The sequence below is a fragment of the Anser anser genome, assembly GCF_964211835.1.
Source record: "Anser anser genome assembly, chromosome: Z".
Classification (NCBI taxonomy): domain Eukaryota; kingdom Metazoa; phylum Chordata; class Aves; order Anseriformes; family Anatidae; genus Anser; species Anser anser.
The window spans coordinates 62943072-62962489 of NC_139723.1; the positions used below are offsets into that span (position 1 = coordinate 62943072).

The 19418-nt window shown below is 36.9% G+C and overlaps 1 protein-coding gene across 6 annotated transcripts in view; it reads right to left on the bottom strand.

Moving 5' to 3' along the window:
- Nucleotides 1-19418, bottom strand: part of AP3B1 (adaptor related protein complex 3 subunit beta 1) — a 165395-nt gene that overhangs the window by 73746 nt on the left and 72231 nt on the right. For all 6 annotated transcript variants that reach the window (XR_014577124.1, XM_083819023.1, XM_083819024.1 and 3 more), the window contains exons 14-15: nucleotides 16625-16734; nucleotides 4740-4916 (exon numbers count right to left, since the gene is read on the bottom strand). Coding sequence is in view for 5 of the 6 variants with exons in the window: in XM_083819023.1 (XP_083675149.1) it covers nucleotides 4740-4916; nucleotides 16625-16734 (287 nt within the window). In the remaining variant the exon portion in view is untranslated. The remainder of the gene's footprint in view (nucleotides 1-4739; nucleotides 4917-16624; nucleotides 16735-19418) is intronic.

Here is a 19418-nt window from a genome sequence, read left to right on the forward strand (position 1 = left end):
TGTCTGCACTCTGACTGCACTCAGTTACTTTATCCTGAATTATGACCCATTAAAGCAGACACATGAATCACTGAACTGGATTACTGCAAATTATTTGCAGTGCATTTAGCTGTTACTTTTTCATAAAAGCAAGCTGCTGATGCCCTCTAAAAACCAGGATAAAAGACTTCTTCCATTTTTTTTCTTGAAGCTTAAAGCCTCCAGTAATATCGGTCATTTATTTATTTATGTAAGAGAGCAACTTATATTATCACAGCTTTTTACAGCATAATAGGATTTCCTAATTTGATGTCTGATAATATTAACATGTATTAAATAATTTTAATAATACAGTTAAATTTTTAAAACTGAAAAAAAAAAGGACGACTTTCCCCATACCTTAGAAATACTGCAAACAGAGCGATAATACCAAACAGACTTGTATCCATTAGCTACACTCAAAAGAAGTACACCACTTTGTTCATACTGAAGCAAATAGCAAAAAGAGCAAAAATAATTTACCATCATAAGGAAGGTAATTTTTAGTATAACAACTCAGACTAGATGAATAACACAGGGTTAAAACATTGTCAATGAGGATTTCATTTCTTTATACAAAGAAACAGGCTTGTACATATATTTTGTTTATCATTCTATTGTTACAACAGTTACAGTTTCAATTATGTGAGGGGAGGAAAATGGAAAAAAAACACATTCGATTTTGTGACATACAACATGCTGGGAAAAGTTCAGCTTTGAGGATGCAAGTTAGAGTTTTTCTATATCTGTACAAAGAGTTTTTTCAGCATATTGATTAATTCTTGTAAGTGATGTACACAGTAAACAAAAATCATTTTTTATTTTAACCATAAAAAATACCTTACATGGAAGCATACCAAAGCATACCAAAGATTTGAAGAAATTAGTCATATTACATTAGAATAAAAAAAAAAATAAAAAAGCGTACTTTAAAAAAAAATCACGGCAACATTTTTTTTTTTTTTTTTGAAATCCAAGAATAGTGTTATGAAAAGACACTTTTTTCCCCCAAGGTACTTAGCACTGGAAAAAGGAAAAGGTTTCTATATGTATTTTACAGCTTTCTGGCAGCTATTTCTATATCATGGTATAACATTTTAAGCAACTATATTGGACAGAATATATGTAATCTGCACTTAAGCATGATTTATGTTGTTTAATCAATACGAAATTGGAAGGGAGTGGTCTCAGGTAGCCTGGATTGAACTTTATGAGGACTACTTCTAGTAGCCTTTGTCATCACTTCGCCTCTGTAAAACAAAACAAGCCTCATTCCTGTCATAACAGAAAGCTCAGCAGAACAGATTACAAAAAAAAACACAAAAGTGTTTGCCAGTGAATTGCTAAAGGGCCAGGAAAAGTTGAGGGCCTTGCTATCATGGTGGACACCTTTTTGATGAGTACTAATGAACTAGAAAAAGAGTTGATCCTGAGAGACTGCATTTTCTTAACTGGATCATCTTCTCCATGATCCTTTCCTTCTTCTTCTCCCCTAGAAGACCTCTTCCATATTGTCCAATACAAATAAAGATACAATATATATGGAAAAACGCTTCATATCTGCAAGAAGTCTCCTTGCAGATATCATAAATAGTTTTCATGAAAATAACTTGAAAACACTAATTTTTTTTCTTGTCTTATGGCAATTCAACCAAACAAGTCAGGGAAGCTTTTCTACATGGAGGTAGCTAACAGAAAAAAATCATTTTTAATTAAAAACTGAAAATAAATTAATGAATACTCATCAGTTTTACCAACAAAGGAACATCCGTAAAAAGTTGAAAATTATTTGAGCAAGCAAGTTAATTTGGTGAAATATGACAGAATCCGCACACCATGTCTGCTTCACAGTATAATAAGACAAACCATTCCGATATAGAGGAATAATACATTTATTACTATACGCCAACATTACTTGTTATCTGGACATGCTCATTATTTAGGTGTAATAGCTCTTGTTTTTACCCACACTGTTAGTTTAGCATCTATTGCTATTGTTTGTACATTTTGGTATGGCCAATGTGAAAGGTATGCAGCAGGTTATCCTTCAGCAATGTTTCTAGAACTTTCCAGCTACAAGAGTTCTATTTAAGAATTTAGTGCATGCCCTATATTACCAGCCATTATGTTTTTGGCAGATCTCTGCTTGATGAATATTTTATTACAAATACCACCAATGCTGAGTCTCTACAGTGTCAGAGAAGCAGCAATTCATTCACTCTTCGGTATCATTAGCTTGTATAACTTGATACTTTAGACGTATACGACAAGGATATTGTGCCAAACTACATTCAACAAATTGTTTACACATTACAACTACCTGGGACTTTTCCCAGCATGACTCCTACTGTGTTACACAACAGAAACACATCAAAATCTGTATTCTTCCTGTAACATGCAACAAACAGCTCAGACAGCTAGGTGCCATGGTTTCTGCATAACTGTTTCTCTCACATGACCTCCACTTAGACAGTGATATAGCTTATTCACAAGGATTCACATGTCCCTAAGTGATGAGAAAAGGAAGTAAGTTTACTAAACAACATAGACAACCAGAAGAAAGCCTGTCCTTATTATATATTTATCCAGATAGGTCTGAACTTGAAGTTTTTAAATTATAAATAGCCTTTGCAAATTCAAGAGTTGATCATGGGATTTAAAGAATATTACTGGAAATTCTTATGAAAAACACTGAATTTTAAAAGTATTCTTGAGAACATGTTGCGTTAACTATTTGGATATATGCTGAAGTAAATTAACAGCAAATCAAATATGATATTCTATGGATAGTGAAAAAAATAAAGTCATATTCACTCCAGAATTCTTTGCTTTTCTCCAAACAATATATAACAGATAAATTTCATCTGTCCTACCCTCATCTGGGGAAAGAAGTCTTTTTGTTTGTTTAAGTCTCTCTCTGCTGTCCTGACACTACTTTTCAATAAAGACACATTGTATCTTTGAGACTTTGGATGAAACAGATAAAGGATTCAAAAGTATGTGTAGGGTAGGATACACCAGGAGAAAACAGGGAGATGGAGAGAAAGGGACAGACTGACAACTGAGCAACCACATGTACAACTTTTGGCTTGAAACTTGAAAATTATGTGAATATTAGTGGCTGGACTTTTTAGGAACTGCAGTCACTCCAGAAAGAAATGTTTCAATATTGAGCAAGTAGAGAAGATTCTTATTCCTGGGAATGATGTAGCTATACAAAGAGTGCTGTGAGCTCTTAAAGGCAACAATATGTATTCTAATTTGGAAGGAGCTCTGAATCAAGCCAGATCATCAACCTACTCTTTTCAAATTCTGTATATGAATATCTTGATGACTTGAGAAGAAAACTTGTTACTCCACAGCCTAAAACTAAAAGAGGAAAACACCCTTCCATGATACTCATCATTTAGTAGAAGTCTCAGGAGACAGTTTCTTCTGCTTTATCACCACTATTGTATTTCAAACCAAGATTATGTGAAACTGGAAAAGGAATATCACAAAATCACCATCTCACTATAGGCTACGGACTTTTGGCCATCTAGAAAAATAAGTAAATATTACATAATGTGCCAGTAGGAGACAAGTAAGATAATCAAACCAATCTTACCTTAGCTCAGTCAGCACTTTCATTAAGATGAGCGCTGACAGAAAGAAGTCACCTTTTGCTACTCACCCATTTTAGACTATCTAATGCTAAGCATGAACAAAGGACAAGCATTTGTTCTTATCTGAATGGAAGGTGGGACAGTTCATCTCCCACATGCCCTACAGAATAAAGTCTCAGATGGATCAAGTCTGCAGCTGGATATAGCTATCAAGGAAAGAGAAGATACCACAGTTGCAGAGATGTGAGATCCTATGCTATTAAAGCTACTGGAAAACAAAGAGGTCTAGCAGTCCAAGAAAAGCATATATATCTCAGACAACATATTCCTTATATATTTGGAAAACATTTTACAACCTTTTATAGTAATAATTGGAATTACAGTGAAAAATTAGTGTCAAGATGCTATATTCCATAGCTAGGAAGTGACAAAGTTCACAGTACTGTCATTGAGATGAATGAGGCAGTTGGCACCTCTCACAGCTATGGAGATCTAAGTTCATCCTTCTGTATTATCTGACATTTTTAGATTATTACCAGAGATGATCAAAACCCACTCTCTTCACAAGGTATAGTGAAATAACAAGAAATACAGAGAAAAGGGAAAGCAGTTACTATATTTAAGATGAGCACTGATGGAAAGACATTGAGGCCTGTTGCTAGCATCTTCTTTTAGATACCCTGAACAAAAAAGGAGCAGCTTTTTGTTCAAATTGACAGCAGTCCCCTGAAAATTCTGCTGTGTGATCCAGAAAACAGCAAATCACAGCTGAAAAATCTCCAGTCTGATATTACTTATACAATTTATATACTACTATACTATCTACTTACCTGAACTAAAAAATAAAATTAAATTCTACAAATCTCAATAAGAAGAGGGGCAAAAAAAAAAAGTGATCTCATCAATATATTATTATTTACAATACAGCCCATACTCAAGGACTCCTGTTTAGATTTGGGCTGTTAGACTTCTGAAAACCTGATGTTCAGCTTTTCTTCATAGAATAACATAGACTAGTTTTAGTTATTTATATAAAACAAGTTACCACTGGTCTATATAGACTGCACAAAAACCACTGTGACTTTAAATACATACTCTTGAGTATTTAAGCCTTACCTGCTTTGAGTTTGTTAAATAGAGTTTTGCTCCCAAATTTAAGATCTGCAACTTTACAAGGTCATCTTCATTAGTGAAGCTCTTGGCTGTCTTTCTCAAAACATCAGGTGCAATCTTTGGAACCCGTTCACAGTACTCCCCAATGAGCCACAAGATGCTGGCTCTTGCTACTGGAACCTGAGAAAACATAACACACTCTAAGTTAACATATTCACAAAGAATATGTGTTTACTTGCACAGTGGTCAGTAGGAAGTTAAACAAAATACTACTTAAACACAATTGCCGTGAAAGAAATACAGACCCAAATTAAATCCTGTTCAACATACCCATTATGGTAGATTGAGTGTACATAGTCATGAAAGATGTTTATCTTCCCATATCATCCCAAAAAACACACATTACAAGTTGAGAAGACCAACAGAGCAGGAATGCAAACAGAGAAATACAGAAGTGACATCCTCATGTTCACAGTACAAGGCAGTAGCCAGAAGAAAATCCAAGTCTTTGAGGTTCAGTTGGAAATGCTTGCCATGAGATTATGCTGAACACCATGCTGAAACACAACAGTGCTTTTTGTGACTATATTCATAGTTTTCAACTACACAGTTTCCAACAACACAGCTTTCTCAGCTCCTGCCCATCAACTTTAAAAGCATAGGAATTTAAGACTGCTATTATCTTTCCTCCATTTTTGTTTAAAATTTTATGACAGTAAGATTCCTATTTTTGCAAATGTGCAAGGCATGCTGCACATTGAATTCTGTAGACCGGAGTTCAAAATCAGTTTTCTCCTTTTTGGAATAGGATCTAACTCCTTAAGTGAAAACATTCTGACCAGGAACTTCATATAGGTCTTTTTCTTTTGGAGCTACTTGACTGCATTTCACTGAAATAACTGGAAGGAGCAGTTGTTGGATGAACTCCCAGTGCAGATGGCGCTGACTTAAAAAGTGCAGTACTGTCACAGATGGAGGGAAAGCAAAATGGAACAACACAGAAGGAAGCTGAAGATCACACTTCATGCAAAGTTAAGCTATAAGCAGTCAGGAGTTACATGTAGTAATATACACACATGATTTTCAAATGTGGGCCATCCTATATTACCTGGTGGTCAAATTAAAAATTGCACTTGTGCTATATACCACCTGATAACATTTTTTTCCTTCCTGGAGTGGAAGGGAGAAAGCATGTGATGAGAAAATTCATTTAGGGAGAAACATGTCTTTGAGCACCATAGTTTGCAGATGCAATGCCAGTTCTACATAAATTCTTCTTCAACACATTTTGCAAAAAACGTAACTGTTCTATCCTGTAAAATGACTCACTGTAGTTTAGAAAAAAATATATCAGGGGAAAGCTTCCAACCATAATTGCAATTTCAGCTAATTTTTTTCAGCATTTTTTTCTAAGTAAAAACATGCACTTACATCTTCAATTACTTCCTGCACCACATACGTATCTTTTTAAATAAGCTTACATTCAAATCAGTGTGAGCTCTGTGTTAGGTGAGATTCACAGGAGAAGACAAGCTCGAGAAATTCATCACTGAGATTCTCAAAACACTAGTTCTTACTATCTTATATTTATGTTTTAGTTACTTTTTCAGCATTTGTCCATAATTTATATTGCATGTATATGTGTCAGAACTACAATGGGAAACAACTGCTGAGAATCCTACTCTTTAAGCATTTAGAATTTGGAAGTACTACTTTTCAGCTACAGTCATAAAAGGCAATAAATGCAAGTCAACTTGCAGCCTTGCAAACTGCAACCAAGGTTCAGGAGAGTGTTTTCCAAACCATGGTCCACAGTCCCTAATAAATGTCTCACTAAACCATATTGAAGAAATACTGATTATATCCACAAGAAATTTTAATGGTTAACCATGTTGTACTGCTGCAGAAAGTTTGGGAACTTCTTTGAATAATATCAGCCTCAAAGTACCTGACTTTATATTGCACAGTGCTGTAAATACACAGATAACAAAAATATAAACAAAGGATTGCTTCTACTGAAAGAAAAATCAACTATATCAAGGAAAGTGGTAACAGAGGAGTCTAACAACAACAAATCCCTCAACAAATCCCTCTGAAAAGACATTTGAGGGCAGAGACAACATAATTGGCAAAAGATTGTATTTAGAGTGCTATAACACAGTGATGTAAGATACATAAATATAAATAAATATTGAATGAGATGAAGATAAAACTTTTTTGTGAATTGATAAAAAATTTAAATGGTCTTGGGACCTTTGGTATGGGAGAGGGGAACAAGCTGCTGAAAAACTGCTAAATATAAAAACTTCAAATGTACTTAGAAAATGTTCACTTGTAATACGGTAAGACTGATGTCATTACTGTACACTGATTTCAGAAGGGAAAGAGGTTATTTCTAATGTTCCAAAGGTTACACTGCATTAAGACCTCACTCCCAATCTATTATTTTAAATTGGGCTAAAGAATAGTAATTGAGTGGTACATTAAATTTTCCAGTATTGGAGCAGTTCAAGTTGCCTGCTGTACAGATAGATACTTCTAAATAAGAATATATGGGCAACTTCAGATTTCAGTTATGCTAGATTTATTTTTCTTAAATATTTCATTATAGACTTGTTAAAAAATTAGAATTCAACAAGAGAACACCAACTACCCCATTTTGGGCAGCTGCCTGTTAGAAACATCCCTTTTTCTGTTACTGTTTTTTCATAAAGCAAAAATACCTCTTAAAGCAGACTAATTTCAAAAATAGTACATATTATGAAAGACAAACATTAGAATTATACTTTTCCCAGTCAAATCCAGGACTACACTTTAAATGCACACTGTTATAGTCTCATAATTTTTCCCTCTATTAAACCAGATTGTAAAATGTAAATCTTGCAAAAATAATTTTAGAATGTTAAACAAGCAAACCAAACAAAGCTTAGTTTGAAAAACAGTGACAACGGAAACCAGAAAACATATCTCATGAGTGTGTGCCTTTTAATCAGGTGGTTAGCTTACTATATAAATATAGCATATATTAAACACAATTTTGTGCAATGAGAATCAATATCAATTAGTGATTTTCTGAATCAAACTCTAAGTGGAAGCCATTTTAATGAAAAGTATACTAGGAACTGATGAACCCAATGTTTCCATGTCACTGGATTCATTTGGGGTCAAAATCACACAATATTTTCAGACTTCTTTTTTCCCTGTTTAAGTCTTCCAGTCCTCAGCTATGTAATGTCAAGTGCATGATCCTGCAGCCGTTGTTTCCAAAGTGTTCAAAACAGCAAACAAGAAATGAAGCCACTTCTAGACCTTCATTGCCTTTTCCAGTATAGCATAAGTAGGGACCTTGAATTGACAAAAATGCTGGAAATAATACTTCCATTATTCTGCCCTGCTCTGCATTGTCCTCAAAAGCAAACAGGATTGTAAATTACTTTGCCTTATGTTTTATTCTATGTGCCCTGAGCAAGTGGTTAAGTGCACTTCTCAAGCCTTGGTACCAGAAAGCAGTTTCTACAGCCATTTTAACCCATTACCTGTCTGGAGGAAAATAAATAAGTATTTCGAAATAATAATAATGACAAAAAAACAAAACAAAACAAACAAAAAAAACCAGCCAGACCCTTTCCCTTCAAATTAAGATTCTGGTTACAGCAGTTAGAGAAAAACATCTATTTATATATATTTATATATTTAATAGATCATTCTAAGCAGCACAATTCAAAAGTTATTGTTATTCAGCTCTAACCTTATTACACAAAATACCAGGCTAAAATACAACTTAAAATGACCAGTTTTGGTTATCTACATTTGTCACAAAACAAGTTGATATTCAAACAAATTGCAAATTAGGTCTCATTTTCTGCATCTTGAAATTGTAATTTTTGAAAGTTTATTTGGAATCAGAAATGGAAAGGGGATTTTGATGTGATAACGTCAAACTGTCAACATGAAGAAAAGGTACAAAAGAAAGTCTCAGCTGTTAACCCAATTTAATTAACCTAGTCTAGCCAATCCACTTGAAACTTAATTCAGATTAAAACTGCTAGTATTTGCACTTAGACAAATTCTGGACTATAGGTGTTTCAAAACGAAGATATTTTCTAAAAAAAAGTAGATATGATTATATAATGAGGAAATATTTTAAAAGCTTTTGAAAAAGCCCCTCATCAGCATCTTTGTAAAAACTCCATCCTTTACCAGGTGGAAAGGTACTCTCACGAATTAAAAAATACTAAAAAAATATAAAAGACAGAAAAACAGTTACAAATAAAAGTTAAAACCATTAAATGTCCCTCAGGGACCTGTAGGAGAAAACATGCTGCTCAACAGATCTGCAAGTAACTGAGGAGTTATCTAGTAAGGTAACAAAGTCTGCCGACACAAAATTATTCAAGGTAATCTAAACTAAAACTTGAAGAGTTGCAGGTGATTTATTAGTAATATTTTTTAATGATCAGACGTGACGCAGATGGCCTTGAAATATCATCAACAGAACTTCAGAAAAAAAAATCTAAATATACTCACAGAATCCAAATGCTTTCTAGTGAAGAATATCTTGGGATCATAAACTACAATTCTTTGCAAATATTAACTCAATGTTCAGCAGAAGTCAAAAGGAAGACAACCATAGGAAAAGCAAGATCAAAAAGATCCAACAAAATCATTATGCCACTGCTTAAAATTTCTTCATATTCTGACTAGTGTGTGCAAGTTCTGGTCTCCCCACTTCAAAAAACATACAGGTATCAGGAAAGACAAAGAGAAGAGGGAAAGGTTTATAAGAGATACAGAATACAGGTTATTTAGACTACAATTTTTGGATTACTGAACATGATGATGCTGATAGCAATCTCAAGCCTCCAGTCAGAGGCTGACAAGGTATGTAGGAGGAACATCATAATCAACTTGCTCTTATATTTTAATTCTTATCCCTAAAGCAGCAATTATTGGCCACTGCTGAACATGAGGCTACTCTGTTAAGAGGACTTTCAGACTCAGCCAGTATCACGACAACACATTAACAGATCAAAAGCCAAATGGTAACTTCTTCATGATCTTTAAAAAAACAGAAATTTACAGAGATCCAATCATTCTCATAATATCTTTTAAAAAAAAATAAAAACCACCACACACACACACACACACACCAAAAAAAAAAAAAACAAAAAAACAAAAAAACAGACCTTCAGTTACAGCTTTTGAATTGTGGAGTGTGTGGAGGAAATAACCTGGAATATAGCTAGACTGAGCTGTTCTATGTGCAGGTCTGGGGGGGTACTCAAAAAATACCACACACAAAATAGATCTCATAGATCTTTGCTTAGGCACACCTGAGGTGAAAGTTTAAGGTATAAATGAGAACATACAAAAACAAAGGAAGAAAAATAGGCACTCTTTTTAGATATATAAGAAACATTAGTTAAAGGGCAAACTGAAATAGACCTAGTCCTAAAGTTTTATTATAAAAAGAGTGAATTATCTACAAGAGCTCTGTATTTTTTAGTTGAACTTCCTAACATTTATTATAGTTGGTCATATAATATTTAGCTTACTATACATCCTGTCACTTGCTAAATGGCTGCTGAAGATCTTCCGTATGAATAAGTTTCAGATCAGATAACCTGAAAGAAACATTTCTATGGAAGATTTTTAGGCACCTCATCATTGACAGTTAGAATTTCAGCTCAACACAAGTGAAGCTTATAACCACATTAGGGCAACAAATTCAGGCACCAATGAAAAACGCCATTCTATCCAGTTCCCACCAATTTTATTTTAGTGGTGAAGTGTTCAACATTTACCTAAACTAAAACATAGCAAAACAATCAAAATGTTCATTTTTACTTTACATGTTTTTTTTTTTAACTGTATATAGTTCTGTTCATTCTTTCTGCTGTTTTACATACTATTAAATTAAACTCCATTCTAAGAAGCACCAAACAATCTGTTTGCTCGCACTCCCCCACCCCCCAGCTACTTTCAAGCTCACTCAGTATTTGGTTGCTTCTCCTTTGTCTAAATGCAAGAGTCCTTTCAAGACAGTGGTATGCTTTTGCATAGAGAATAAGGCAGGTCTCTTAAATTTAAATCCAAATAGAAAAACTTTCCTAACAGAAGAGGTCAGTAAAAACAGAGAGCTGTTGAAAAGCTAGGGCTGGGCAATCAATAACCACATGAAACTCAGCAAGAGCAAGTGCCAGATCCTGCACCTGGGATGGGGCAACCCTGGCTATACATACAGGCTGGGGAATGAGAGGCTGGAGAGCAGCTCCACAGAAAAGGATCTGGTGGTTCTGGTTGACAGCAAGATGAACATGATTCAAAAGTGTGCCCTGGCATCCGAAAGGGCCAGCCAGACCGTGAGATGAATCATGAATGACGTTATTAGCCAGTCAGTCAAGGGATGTGGTTGTCCTGTGCCAGTACGGCCTCACCTTGAGAATTCTATGCAGTTTTGGGAGCCGCAATAGAAGGACATAAAACTAATCAAGAGCCTCCAAAGGAGGACTACAAAGATGGTTGAAGGGTCTAGAGGGGAAGATGTATGAGGAGCAGCTGAGGTCCCTTGGTTTGCTCAGCCCAGAGCAGAGCAGGCTGAGGGGAGGCCTCATGGCGGCCTGCAGCTCCCTCACGAGGGGAGCGGGGGGGCAGGCGCTGAGCTCTGCTCTCTGGGGACAGCGACAGGACCCGAGGGAACGGCATGGAGCTGGGACAGGGGAGGGTCAGGCTGGGTGCTAGGGAAAGGTTCTGCACCAAGAGGGTGCTCGGGCACTGGGAGAGGCTCCCCAGGGCAGTGGTCACAGCACCAAACCTGATGGAGATCAAGAGGTGTTTGGACAACGCTCTCAGACACATGGTCTGATTTTTGGATGGTCCTGCACGGAGCCAGGAGCTGGACTTAATGATCCTTGTGGCTACTTTGGGATATTCTATGATTCTATGAAAATAAACATCTGTGTAAAACATGTCTCAGCAAAAGTATATGTGCCTGTGTGTGTACGTATGTGTATTTTGCGTTTATGTTGTGTCAGGAATAATTTCTGTGTGTCTTTATACCCTGTAGCAGACAAAAACTGAGGCAACTAATGTTGCTAACTTGCAATCATTCTTGCCTACTGTGAGATAATCATTTAAATTACATGGGCAAACCTAGGAAATTTCAGTAATGTTTTATTAGATAATGAAATTTTAAACTCACATCCCCAGTAGTTATAAAATCAAAGTATTGCTTTCTAAACATGAATAAAAATCTTTATCCCTTTCAGAAGTGTCTGAAGCAATTTTCAAACATTTTCAAAAGTGCAAATTATTTCAGGATAATGATACAGCATTGGGAAAGCTATTCATTGTAAACAAGATTTTCTTCTAAGTTTATTCCTTAATCCAAATTTCTAAAAAATCTGAGGAAGATAAATTTAGGGCAGCTGTTATTCAAAAATTACAGTGAAAGTTGTCAAACAAGATTTAAAACAACCATCCTGGAAAGCCTACAGCATCTCTGTCACAGCTCCTTTCTTGAACAAGAGGCAGGGTTCAGATTCAGATTTTGACTTTTGGTTTATTTCTTTTACCACTCTTTTCCACAGACTGTTCTCCAATACCACCATCTTCTGTTACTCTGTACAGCCTCATTACTGTAGAATGCTAGTATGTCACAGTGGTTCAAGTACTGCATATCTTGTTTTTCCCTTTATCCAACATAAAAAAATGTTATTTTCAAAAAAGTTCCCTGTATTTATAACATGAAATACTTTTACTAAGGTATTAATTTAAAAAAATATTAGCGATAAAAATTTACAAATGTTAAATAGGATATTTATGAAATATTTATTTTCTCTCGTATAATAAACATGTGTTAGTAAGATGACAACTCCATTTGGAGAAGTGACAGAAAATGCATATGATAAGATTATCCACAACTTACAAGACTGTAATTATTAATCAAATTATTACTCATATTTTCTGAAAACACAGGTGATTGTTATAAAATAAGTAATACTTATTTGACATATAATTAGCAGCAGTATCTCAGCCTCTTTAAATTCTGGATATGAACAATTACAGTACAATTATATTGTCTCTACATAAACTATGAAGTTAGACTAACAGTTCTGAAACACGTTTCAGTAGCCAAAGATTTATTTGTTTAATCATAGAACGGTTTGGGTTGGAAGGGACCCTTAAGGATCATCTGGTTTCAACCCTGCCTTGGGCATGGAGGGACACCTTCCACTGGACCAGGCTGCCCAAAGCCCCATCCAACCTGGCCTTGAACACTTCTGGGGATGAGGTACCACATTCTCAGGACAGCCCGTTTCTGTGCCTCACCACCCTTATAGCAAAGTTTTTTTTTCCTTATATCTAATCTAAATCTAACCTCTTTCGGTCTAAAGTCACAATCCATTGTCTTATCACTACATGCCCTTGTAAAAAGTCCCTTTCCAGTTTTCTTGTAGGGACCCTTTAGGTTCTGGATGGCATGTTCAGAAAGAATGGACTGAGAAGACCATGCCCTTTTTCTTTTATCATTCCAAACTTTCCCAAATTTATAACTATGGAAAATAGAAGATTCACTGATTTAGAAACTATTTACTGCTCAATCATCATTTGGGGAGAGGACAAGGGGCAATGGTCAAAAAATGGAACACAGAAGGTTCTGCACCAACATGCGAAAGAAATTCTTCACAGTCACGGTGACGGAGCACTAGAACAGGCTGCCCAGGGAGGTTGTGGAGTTTCCTTCTCTGGAGATATTCAAAGCCCGTCTGGACGCCTACTTGGGCACCCTGCTCTAGGGAACCTGCTTTGGCAGGGGGGTTGAACCCAATGATTTCTTGAGGTCCCTTCCAACCCCTACAATTCTGTGATTCTGTGATCAATAAACATGTAATTAATTCTATGAGACTGAACTGTCTTATTTATAGCATCTACAGAAAAATAATTATTGAGAGATCAATTTCGGTTACCGTTGGGGCACAATGCTGTGGTGGCTTTACCAGCTAAGCAGCTGAACTCCACCACAAGTGCTCCCTCACTCCTCTCCTCAAAGGGAAAGGGGGAGAAAACACAATGAAAAGGGCTTAGGGGTTGAGATAAGGACAGGGAGATCACTCAACAATTAAAGTCATGGGCAAAAGAGACTCAGCATAGGAAGATTAATATATTTATCATCTATACTAACAGGCTAGAACACTGGGAAGCTCAAAGAAAACTATAACCACCTTCCCCCCATCCACCTCCTTCTACCTTCTCCCCTCAAGAGGCACAGAGGAATGGGGAATCGGGGCTGCAGTCAGTCCCTGACACTTTATCTCCACTACGCCTTCACGGTCACTCTCTGCCCCTGCTCCACATGGGGTCCCTCCCACGGGATGCCATCCTTCCCAAAATGAGCCTGTGGGGGCTGCCCACAGGCAGCAGCTCTTCAAGAACTGCTCCCACACGGCTCCGTACCACGGGGTCCATCCCCCAGGAGCAAACTGCTCCAGCACGGGTCCCCCACATGTGGGTGGCAGCTCCCCCCAGAGCCCCTGCTCCTGCGTGGGCTCCTCTCCACGGGCTGCAGCTCCGGCCCGGGGCCTGCTCCTGCGGGGGCTCTCCATGGGCCGCAGCCTCCTCCAGGCCACATCCACCTGCTCCACCGGGGGCTCCTCCACGGGGGGGCTGCAGCGTGGAGATCTGCTCCGTGTGGGACCCATGGGCTGCAGGGGGACAGCCTGCTCCACCAGGGGCCTCTCCACAGGCCGCAGGGGAACTGCTGCTGCGTGTCTGGAGCACCTCCTGCCCTCCTGCTGCACTCACCTGGGGGGCTACAGGGGGTCATTGCTACTATGGTTGCTATATGTCATATCAACAGTATTACAGTAAGAACCACCCAAACTGATGGAGATTGAATCTCAATGGAGCTGGGCAAGTACAGCAGTGATGGAACTGCCAACCACAGTGGTGATGGAACCAGAGCTGGCTTCAGCATGCATCAATCCAATAACACATACCATCTCTCCTGCCCTGAAGGACTATTGTGACAGATGGAACACAAAGTCATGGACTAAATGAACTCAGTGGACATTTTAGAAGGATAGCCCACTGACAAATGGAATGATACCTGTGTGTATATATGAAAGGACAGGAGATTGATGGTAATCAATGAAAATGTATTGGAAAGTGTGGGACCCGATCAAGATGTAAGTGGTATAGAATAATTGATATCGTCCTGGTTTCAGCTGGGATAGAGATAGGTTTCTTCCTAGTAGCTGTTATGGTGCTGTGCTTTGTATTTGTGATGAAAAAAGTGCTGATAACACACAAAAAACAATGTTTTAGTTGTTCCTGAGTCAAGGACTCTACTGCTTCCCATGCTGCACTGCCAGAGAGGAGGCTGGGGGTGCACAAGAAGCTAGGACAGGACACAACAAGCACAGCTGACCCAAACTGGCCAAAGAGAAATCCCATACCGTATAATGTTATGTTGCCATAAAACTAGGGTGAGTTGGCCAGGGGGCTGCCATTGCTCAAAGACTAGCTGGACATTAGTTGGCTGGTGGTGAGCAAGTGTAGTCCGCATCGCTTAGCATCATAGAATGGCTTGGGTTGGAAGGGACCTTAAAGATCACCTAAATCCAATCCCACTGCCATAAGCAGGGATGCCACCCCGCAGATCAGGTTGGCCAAGGCCCCATCCAGGCTGGCCCTGAACACCTCCAGGGATGGGGCATCCACAACTTCTCTGGGCAACCTGTGCCAGTGTCTCACTACCCTTACAGTGAAGAATTTCCTCCTAATGTCTTGTCTAAATCTATCCTCTATTAGCCTAAGACCATTCCTCCTTGTCCTATCATTATCTACCCGAGCCATCCTTCTCTTCCAAGCTATCCTTCTCCATCCTTTTTATAAGACTCCTTTAAGTGTTGAAAGGCTGCAATGAGGTCTCTGGAGCCTCTTCTTCTCTAGGCTGAACATCCCCAGCTCTCTCAGCCTTTCATCATAGGAGAGGTGCTCCAGCCCTCTGATCATCTTTGTAGCCCTCCTCTGGACTTGCTCTAACAGGTCTACATCGTTCTTATGCAGGGGTTTCCAAAACTGGATGCAACGCTCCAGATGGAGACTCACAAGGGCAGAGCAAAGGGGGATAATCATCTCCCTCAACTTGCTGGCCACTCCTCTGTTGATGCAGCCCAGCACACAGTTGGCCTTTTGGGGCTGCAAGTGCACATAGCTGGCTCATGTTGAGCCTTTCATCCACCAGGACCCACAAGTCTCTCTCCGCAGGGCTGCTCTCAGTGAGTTCTCTTCCCAGTCTGTGCTCCTGTCTAGGATAACCACCTCTTTGGTTCTTGCACTTTTTTTTTTTTTTTCAATTCTCTTCCCCCATTCCACTGGGGTAGGGGATGCATGAGGGCAAGAATGTCTGTAAACAGTTGTGTGGTGCTTAGCTGCCTACCAATTTAAACCACGACCAGAGGTACCGAAAAAGATTTAGAATACAGTGTTTTTTAAACTCCACCCCATATCATTAAGAGAATAATTTGAGAATCCTCAAGTTCAGTTCTCCCTTGCCCTTATTTTCATTTCAGCTTACCCACTTGGAAGTCTAAATACATTTCATTTTGTCATAACGGTACTAGCTATACTAAATATTTCAGGTATTTCTTAAAAAATAGCCTCCCAAATTTCAGGCATAAGTGGATCCATCTGATAACTTCTATTTCCTCTTCCTTAAAATGAGAAAAAATTGTATTTTATGAAAAGTAAAAAATTTTAAAATTTGTTCTACTTCTCTAATACATTTCTTTCTTTCCTTGGTTCAAATTCAAAGGAGATGGTGTGATTTTTATGAGTCAACAAGGAAAATATTAGTCAACAAGGCAATGTGCAAAAATACTCACTGTAATGTTATCCAAGAGTTTGGCCATATGTTTAATAATTTCACCATGGTGTGCTGGCTGGGTTTGTAGCAGTTTCTTAATGACAACAACACTTTCAGCAACCACAGTTTCTGTTTAAGACAAAGCAAATTATTACTTTTAAAAGCATTTATGCAGAAGAAAAAAGTCATAAATAATTAATTGCAAAAGATGTTATCAGCTTTCAAAATGTGTTTTGCAGAAGTGAATTCTATTTGCTTGGTAACAAAGATGTAAACCACTCCACTAAGTAATACAAAGTTCAGCTTCTAGAAGCAAGTTATAAGCAGCAAAAAGGACAAAGCAATGTTCTAAATGTAAAAATATCATCCTACCACAGCCTTTTTTTGAAATTGCCTTTTAGTAAAGCTGCTTGTATTTCTCCTTTTCAAACTGAGGAACAGCATGAAAAATATCTGTTTTTCATTGAAATTATGTATATTCATAAGTAATTTGGTATATGCATTAAAAATACAAACAGTTCAAAGAAATATACAATGTTAAAAGTGACAGCTCATTCTTAAACAAGAGAAACAGCTAAACATTTCTGTTGCACTTTTCCACCTTCCAAACAGTCTCTCAGATCTGTAACCTAATCTCTAGTACATTCAAATTAAGCTTCTAAATAGGCAAGCTGTTGTAAGATTTATGTCAAAGTCATGCATTGGACTGCTTAACTACTGTAGCAAGTAACATTCACAGCCTGATCAACTTGTATGAAATGTGCAATTTTTGAAGCTGAAAAAAAACCACTGGTGCAGAGGTAAGCCTCTATGCAAGAGTAAACTCATCCTGTAAGGAAAGATGAAGTAAAGTCAAACATAGCCAAAGCTGAAACCAAAACAAAAGACTACTGCAAGAGTTCAACGCAATTCTAATTTTCATTTATACTACAAAAAGGAAGTAGCTATTTTTACTTCAGTATCAATGTTTAAAACAAAGAAGAAATACAACTACCATTCCTTAAACATCTCAGAAATATTCCTACCTTTGAGGAGTTAAACTGACACATGGACCATTCATCCCACAATCAAGAAAGATGAAGTTTCAAAAGTACAGTATGGGGAAGAGATTTTTTTTTTTTTTTAGAAAGCAAACTTATTTTTAGAGTATGGCTATTCAAAAGCTCTGAATATGTATCATTATGCCATAAGCCTCTGAGAAACTTAAATTTTAGCTTGCAGCTTTTGTGTCATCCTTTATTTGACATGACATCTCAGTCATTTTTCTAACTAATTTTTTGAAGCAAGGTTAACACTGCAAAGAGGAAACCATAACACATCTACTTATATATCTCAAGGTTTTCCATAATCTTAAAGACCAATTCAACCGGAATTGTATTTTGTCCACTTTCTTACTGCAGATATTAAAATAAGAAAATTCTTAAAATTTTAAAATGTCAACCTGGAATTTTTAGAGTGAGAGAAATTAGTAAAACAACCTCCATCCTTGAGTGTTTTGTGATACTACTTAACAGAGGGAATGGTTAAGCAAAATAAAAATGAACCCAAAAGACTAAGGTGGACATGAAGTCATTATTAAAAATATTGTTGACAACATTGAACTAATCATGATGAACTTAAGTGCAGATTATGAAGTGTCGACTTGGGAAATACTTTACTGCAGTCTGTGGAAGCAAATTTAGAGAACTGTATCAGAACTGTAAAATGGTTCCATGAGTCTAGATACCAAAAAAGAAAGTAAAAACAAAAGTATGTATTTATAATTAATGTGTTTATACTAGAATAAAGGCTGATTTAATTTAGAAAAGAGAGGCTTTCCAAGGCTTGCTTTGTGCACATGAAGAATCCCAAAAATGAGTATAAAACATATGCATCTAGTCAAAGACACAAAGATACTAGCTTTTATATCCTATAAGTAAAATCAGAAAAAATAAGAAAGAGAGAAAATTATTAGCATTGTGAATGGCTATTATGAAAATTTTAAAATGTAAATCTGCTACAATTATCTAAGAAGAAGTACATATAAGACAAGGATAAATGAATACAAAAGTTGTGAAACAAGTGTAAATTATTTTATATCTAAAGGTCATAGAATGCAAGTCAAATTTTTAAAATAAAAAATAAATACATCAGAAAAGCTGGTCGGGAAAACCTTAACCAATAAAAGGAAACTACAGGGGGTATTAGCAACTTTTCATAAGTCTTAGTATACTAAGTCACAAGTCATAGTAAAAATCTTAGTATGTTCATTGTTAGTTTTCAAACAATTCAAACAATTTCTAGGCAATATGGTAATGGCTACTCTGACTAGAATAATCTCTGAAGACCCTGGAGCATGAGCACTTCTCTGAAACTTAACATATATTCAGTCACACACCACAGACCCTGAAGCATGACAAATTCCCAAAACCTTAAAATGTATTCAGTTACACAACATTCCATTTCACCAAATAATGATGTGTTTCTAAAGCTAACAATGTAGTGGACAATAACTTGTGGGGAATGAATTAGAGTCCTTTTCATAATTGAAAAGTTGGCCACATTACAACAGAAACTCGGAAAAACAGCCTAGCAAGATGCATATTACCAGTGAACACTCAAAAGCTGCAATCTGAAATACTACATTTTATACAACTGATGTTCTAATTTTTTTCCAATACTTAACAGATACATGTGGAAACTAAAACACAGAACTGAAGGCCAATTTATCCACATTCTGTAATTTAATAAGCACTATTTCTAAAAGCTGCAAAATTACTTCTGCTATTTTTTAGAAGAATATATTGATCAAATTTCATACCAAGCCCTACAAG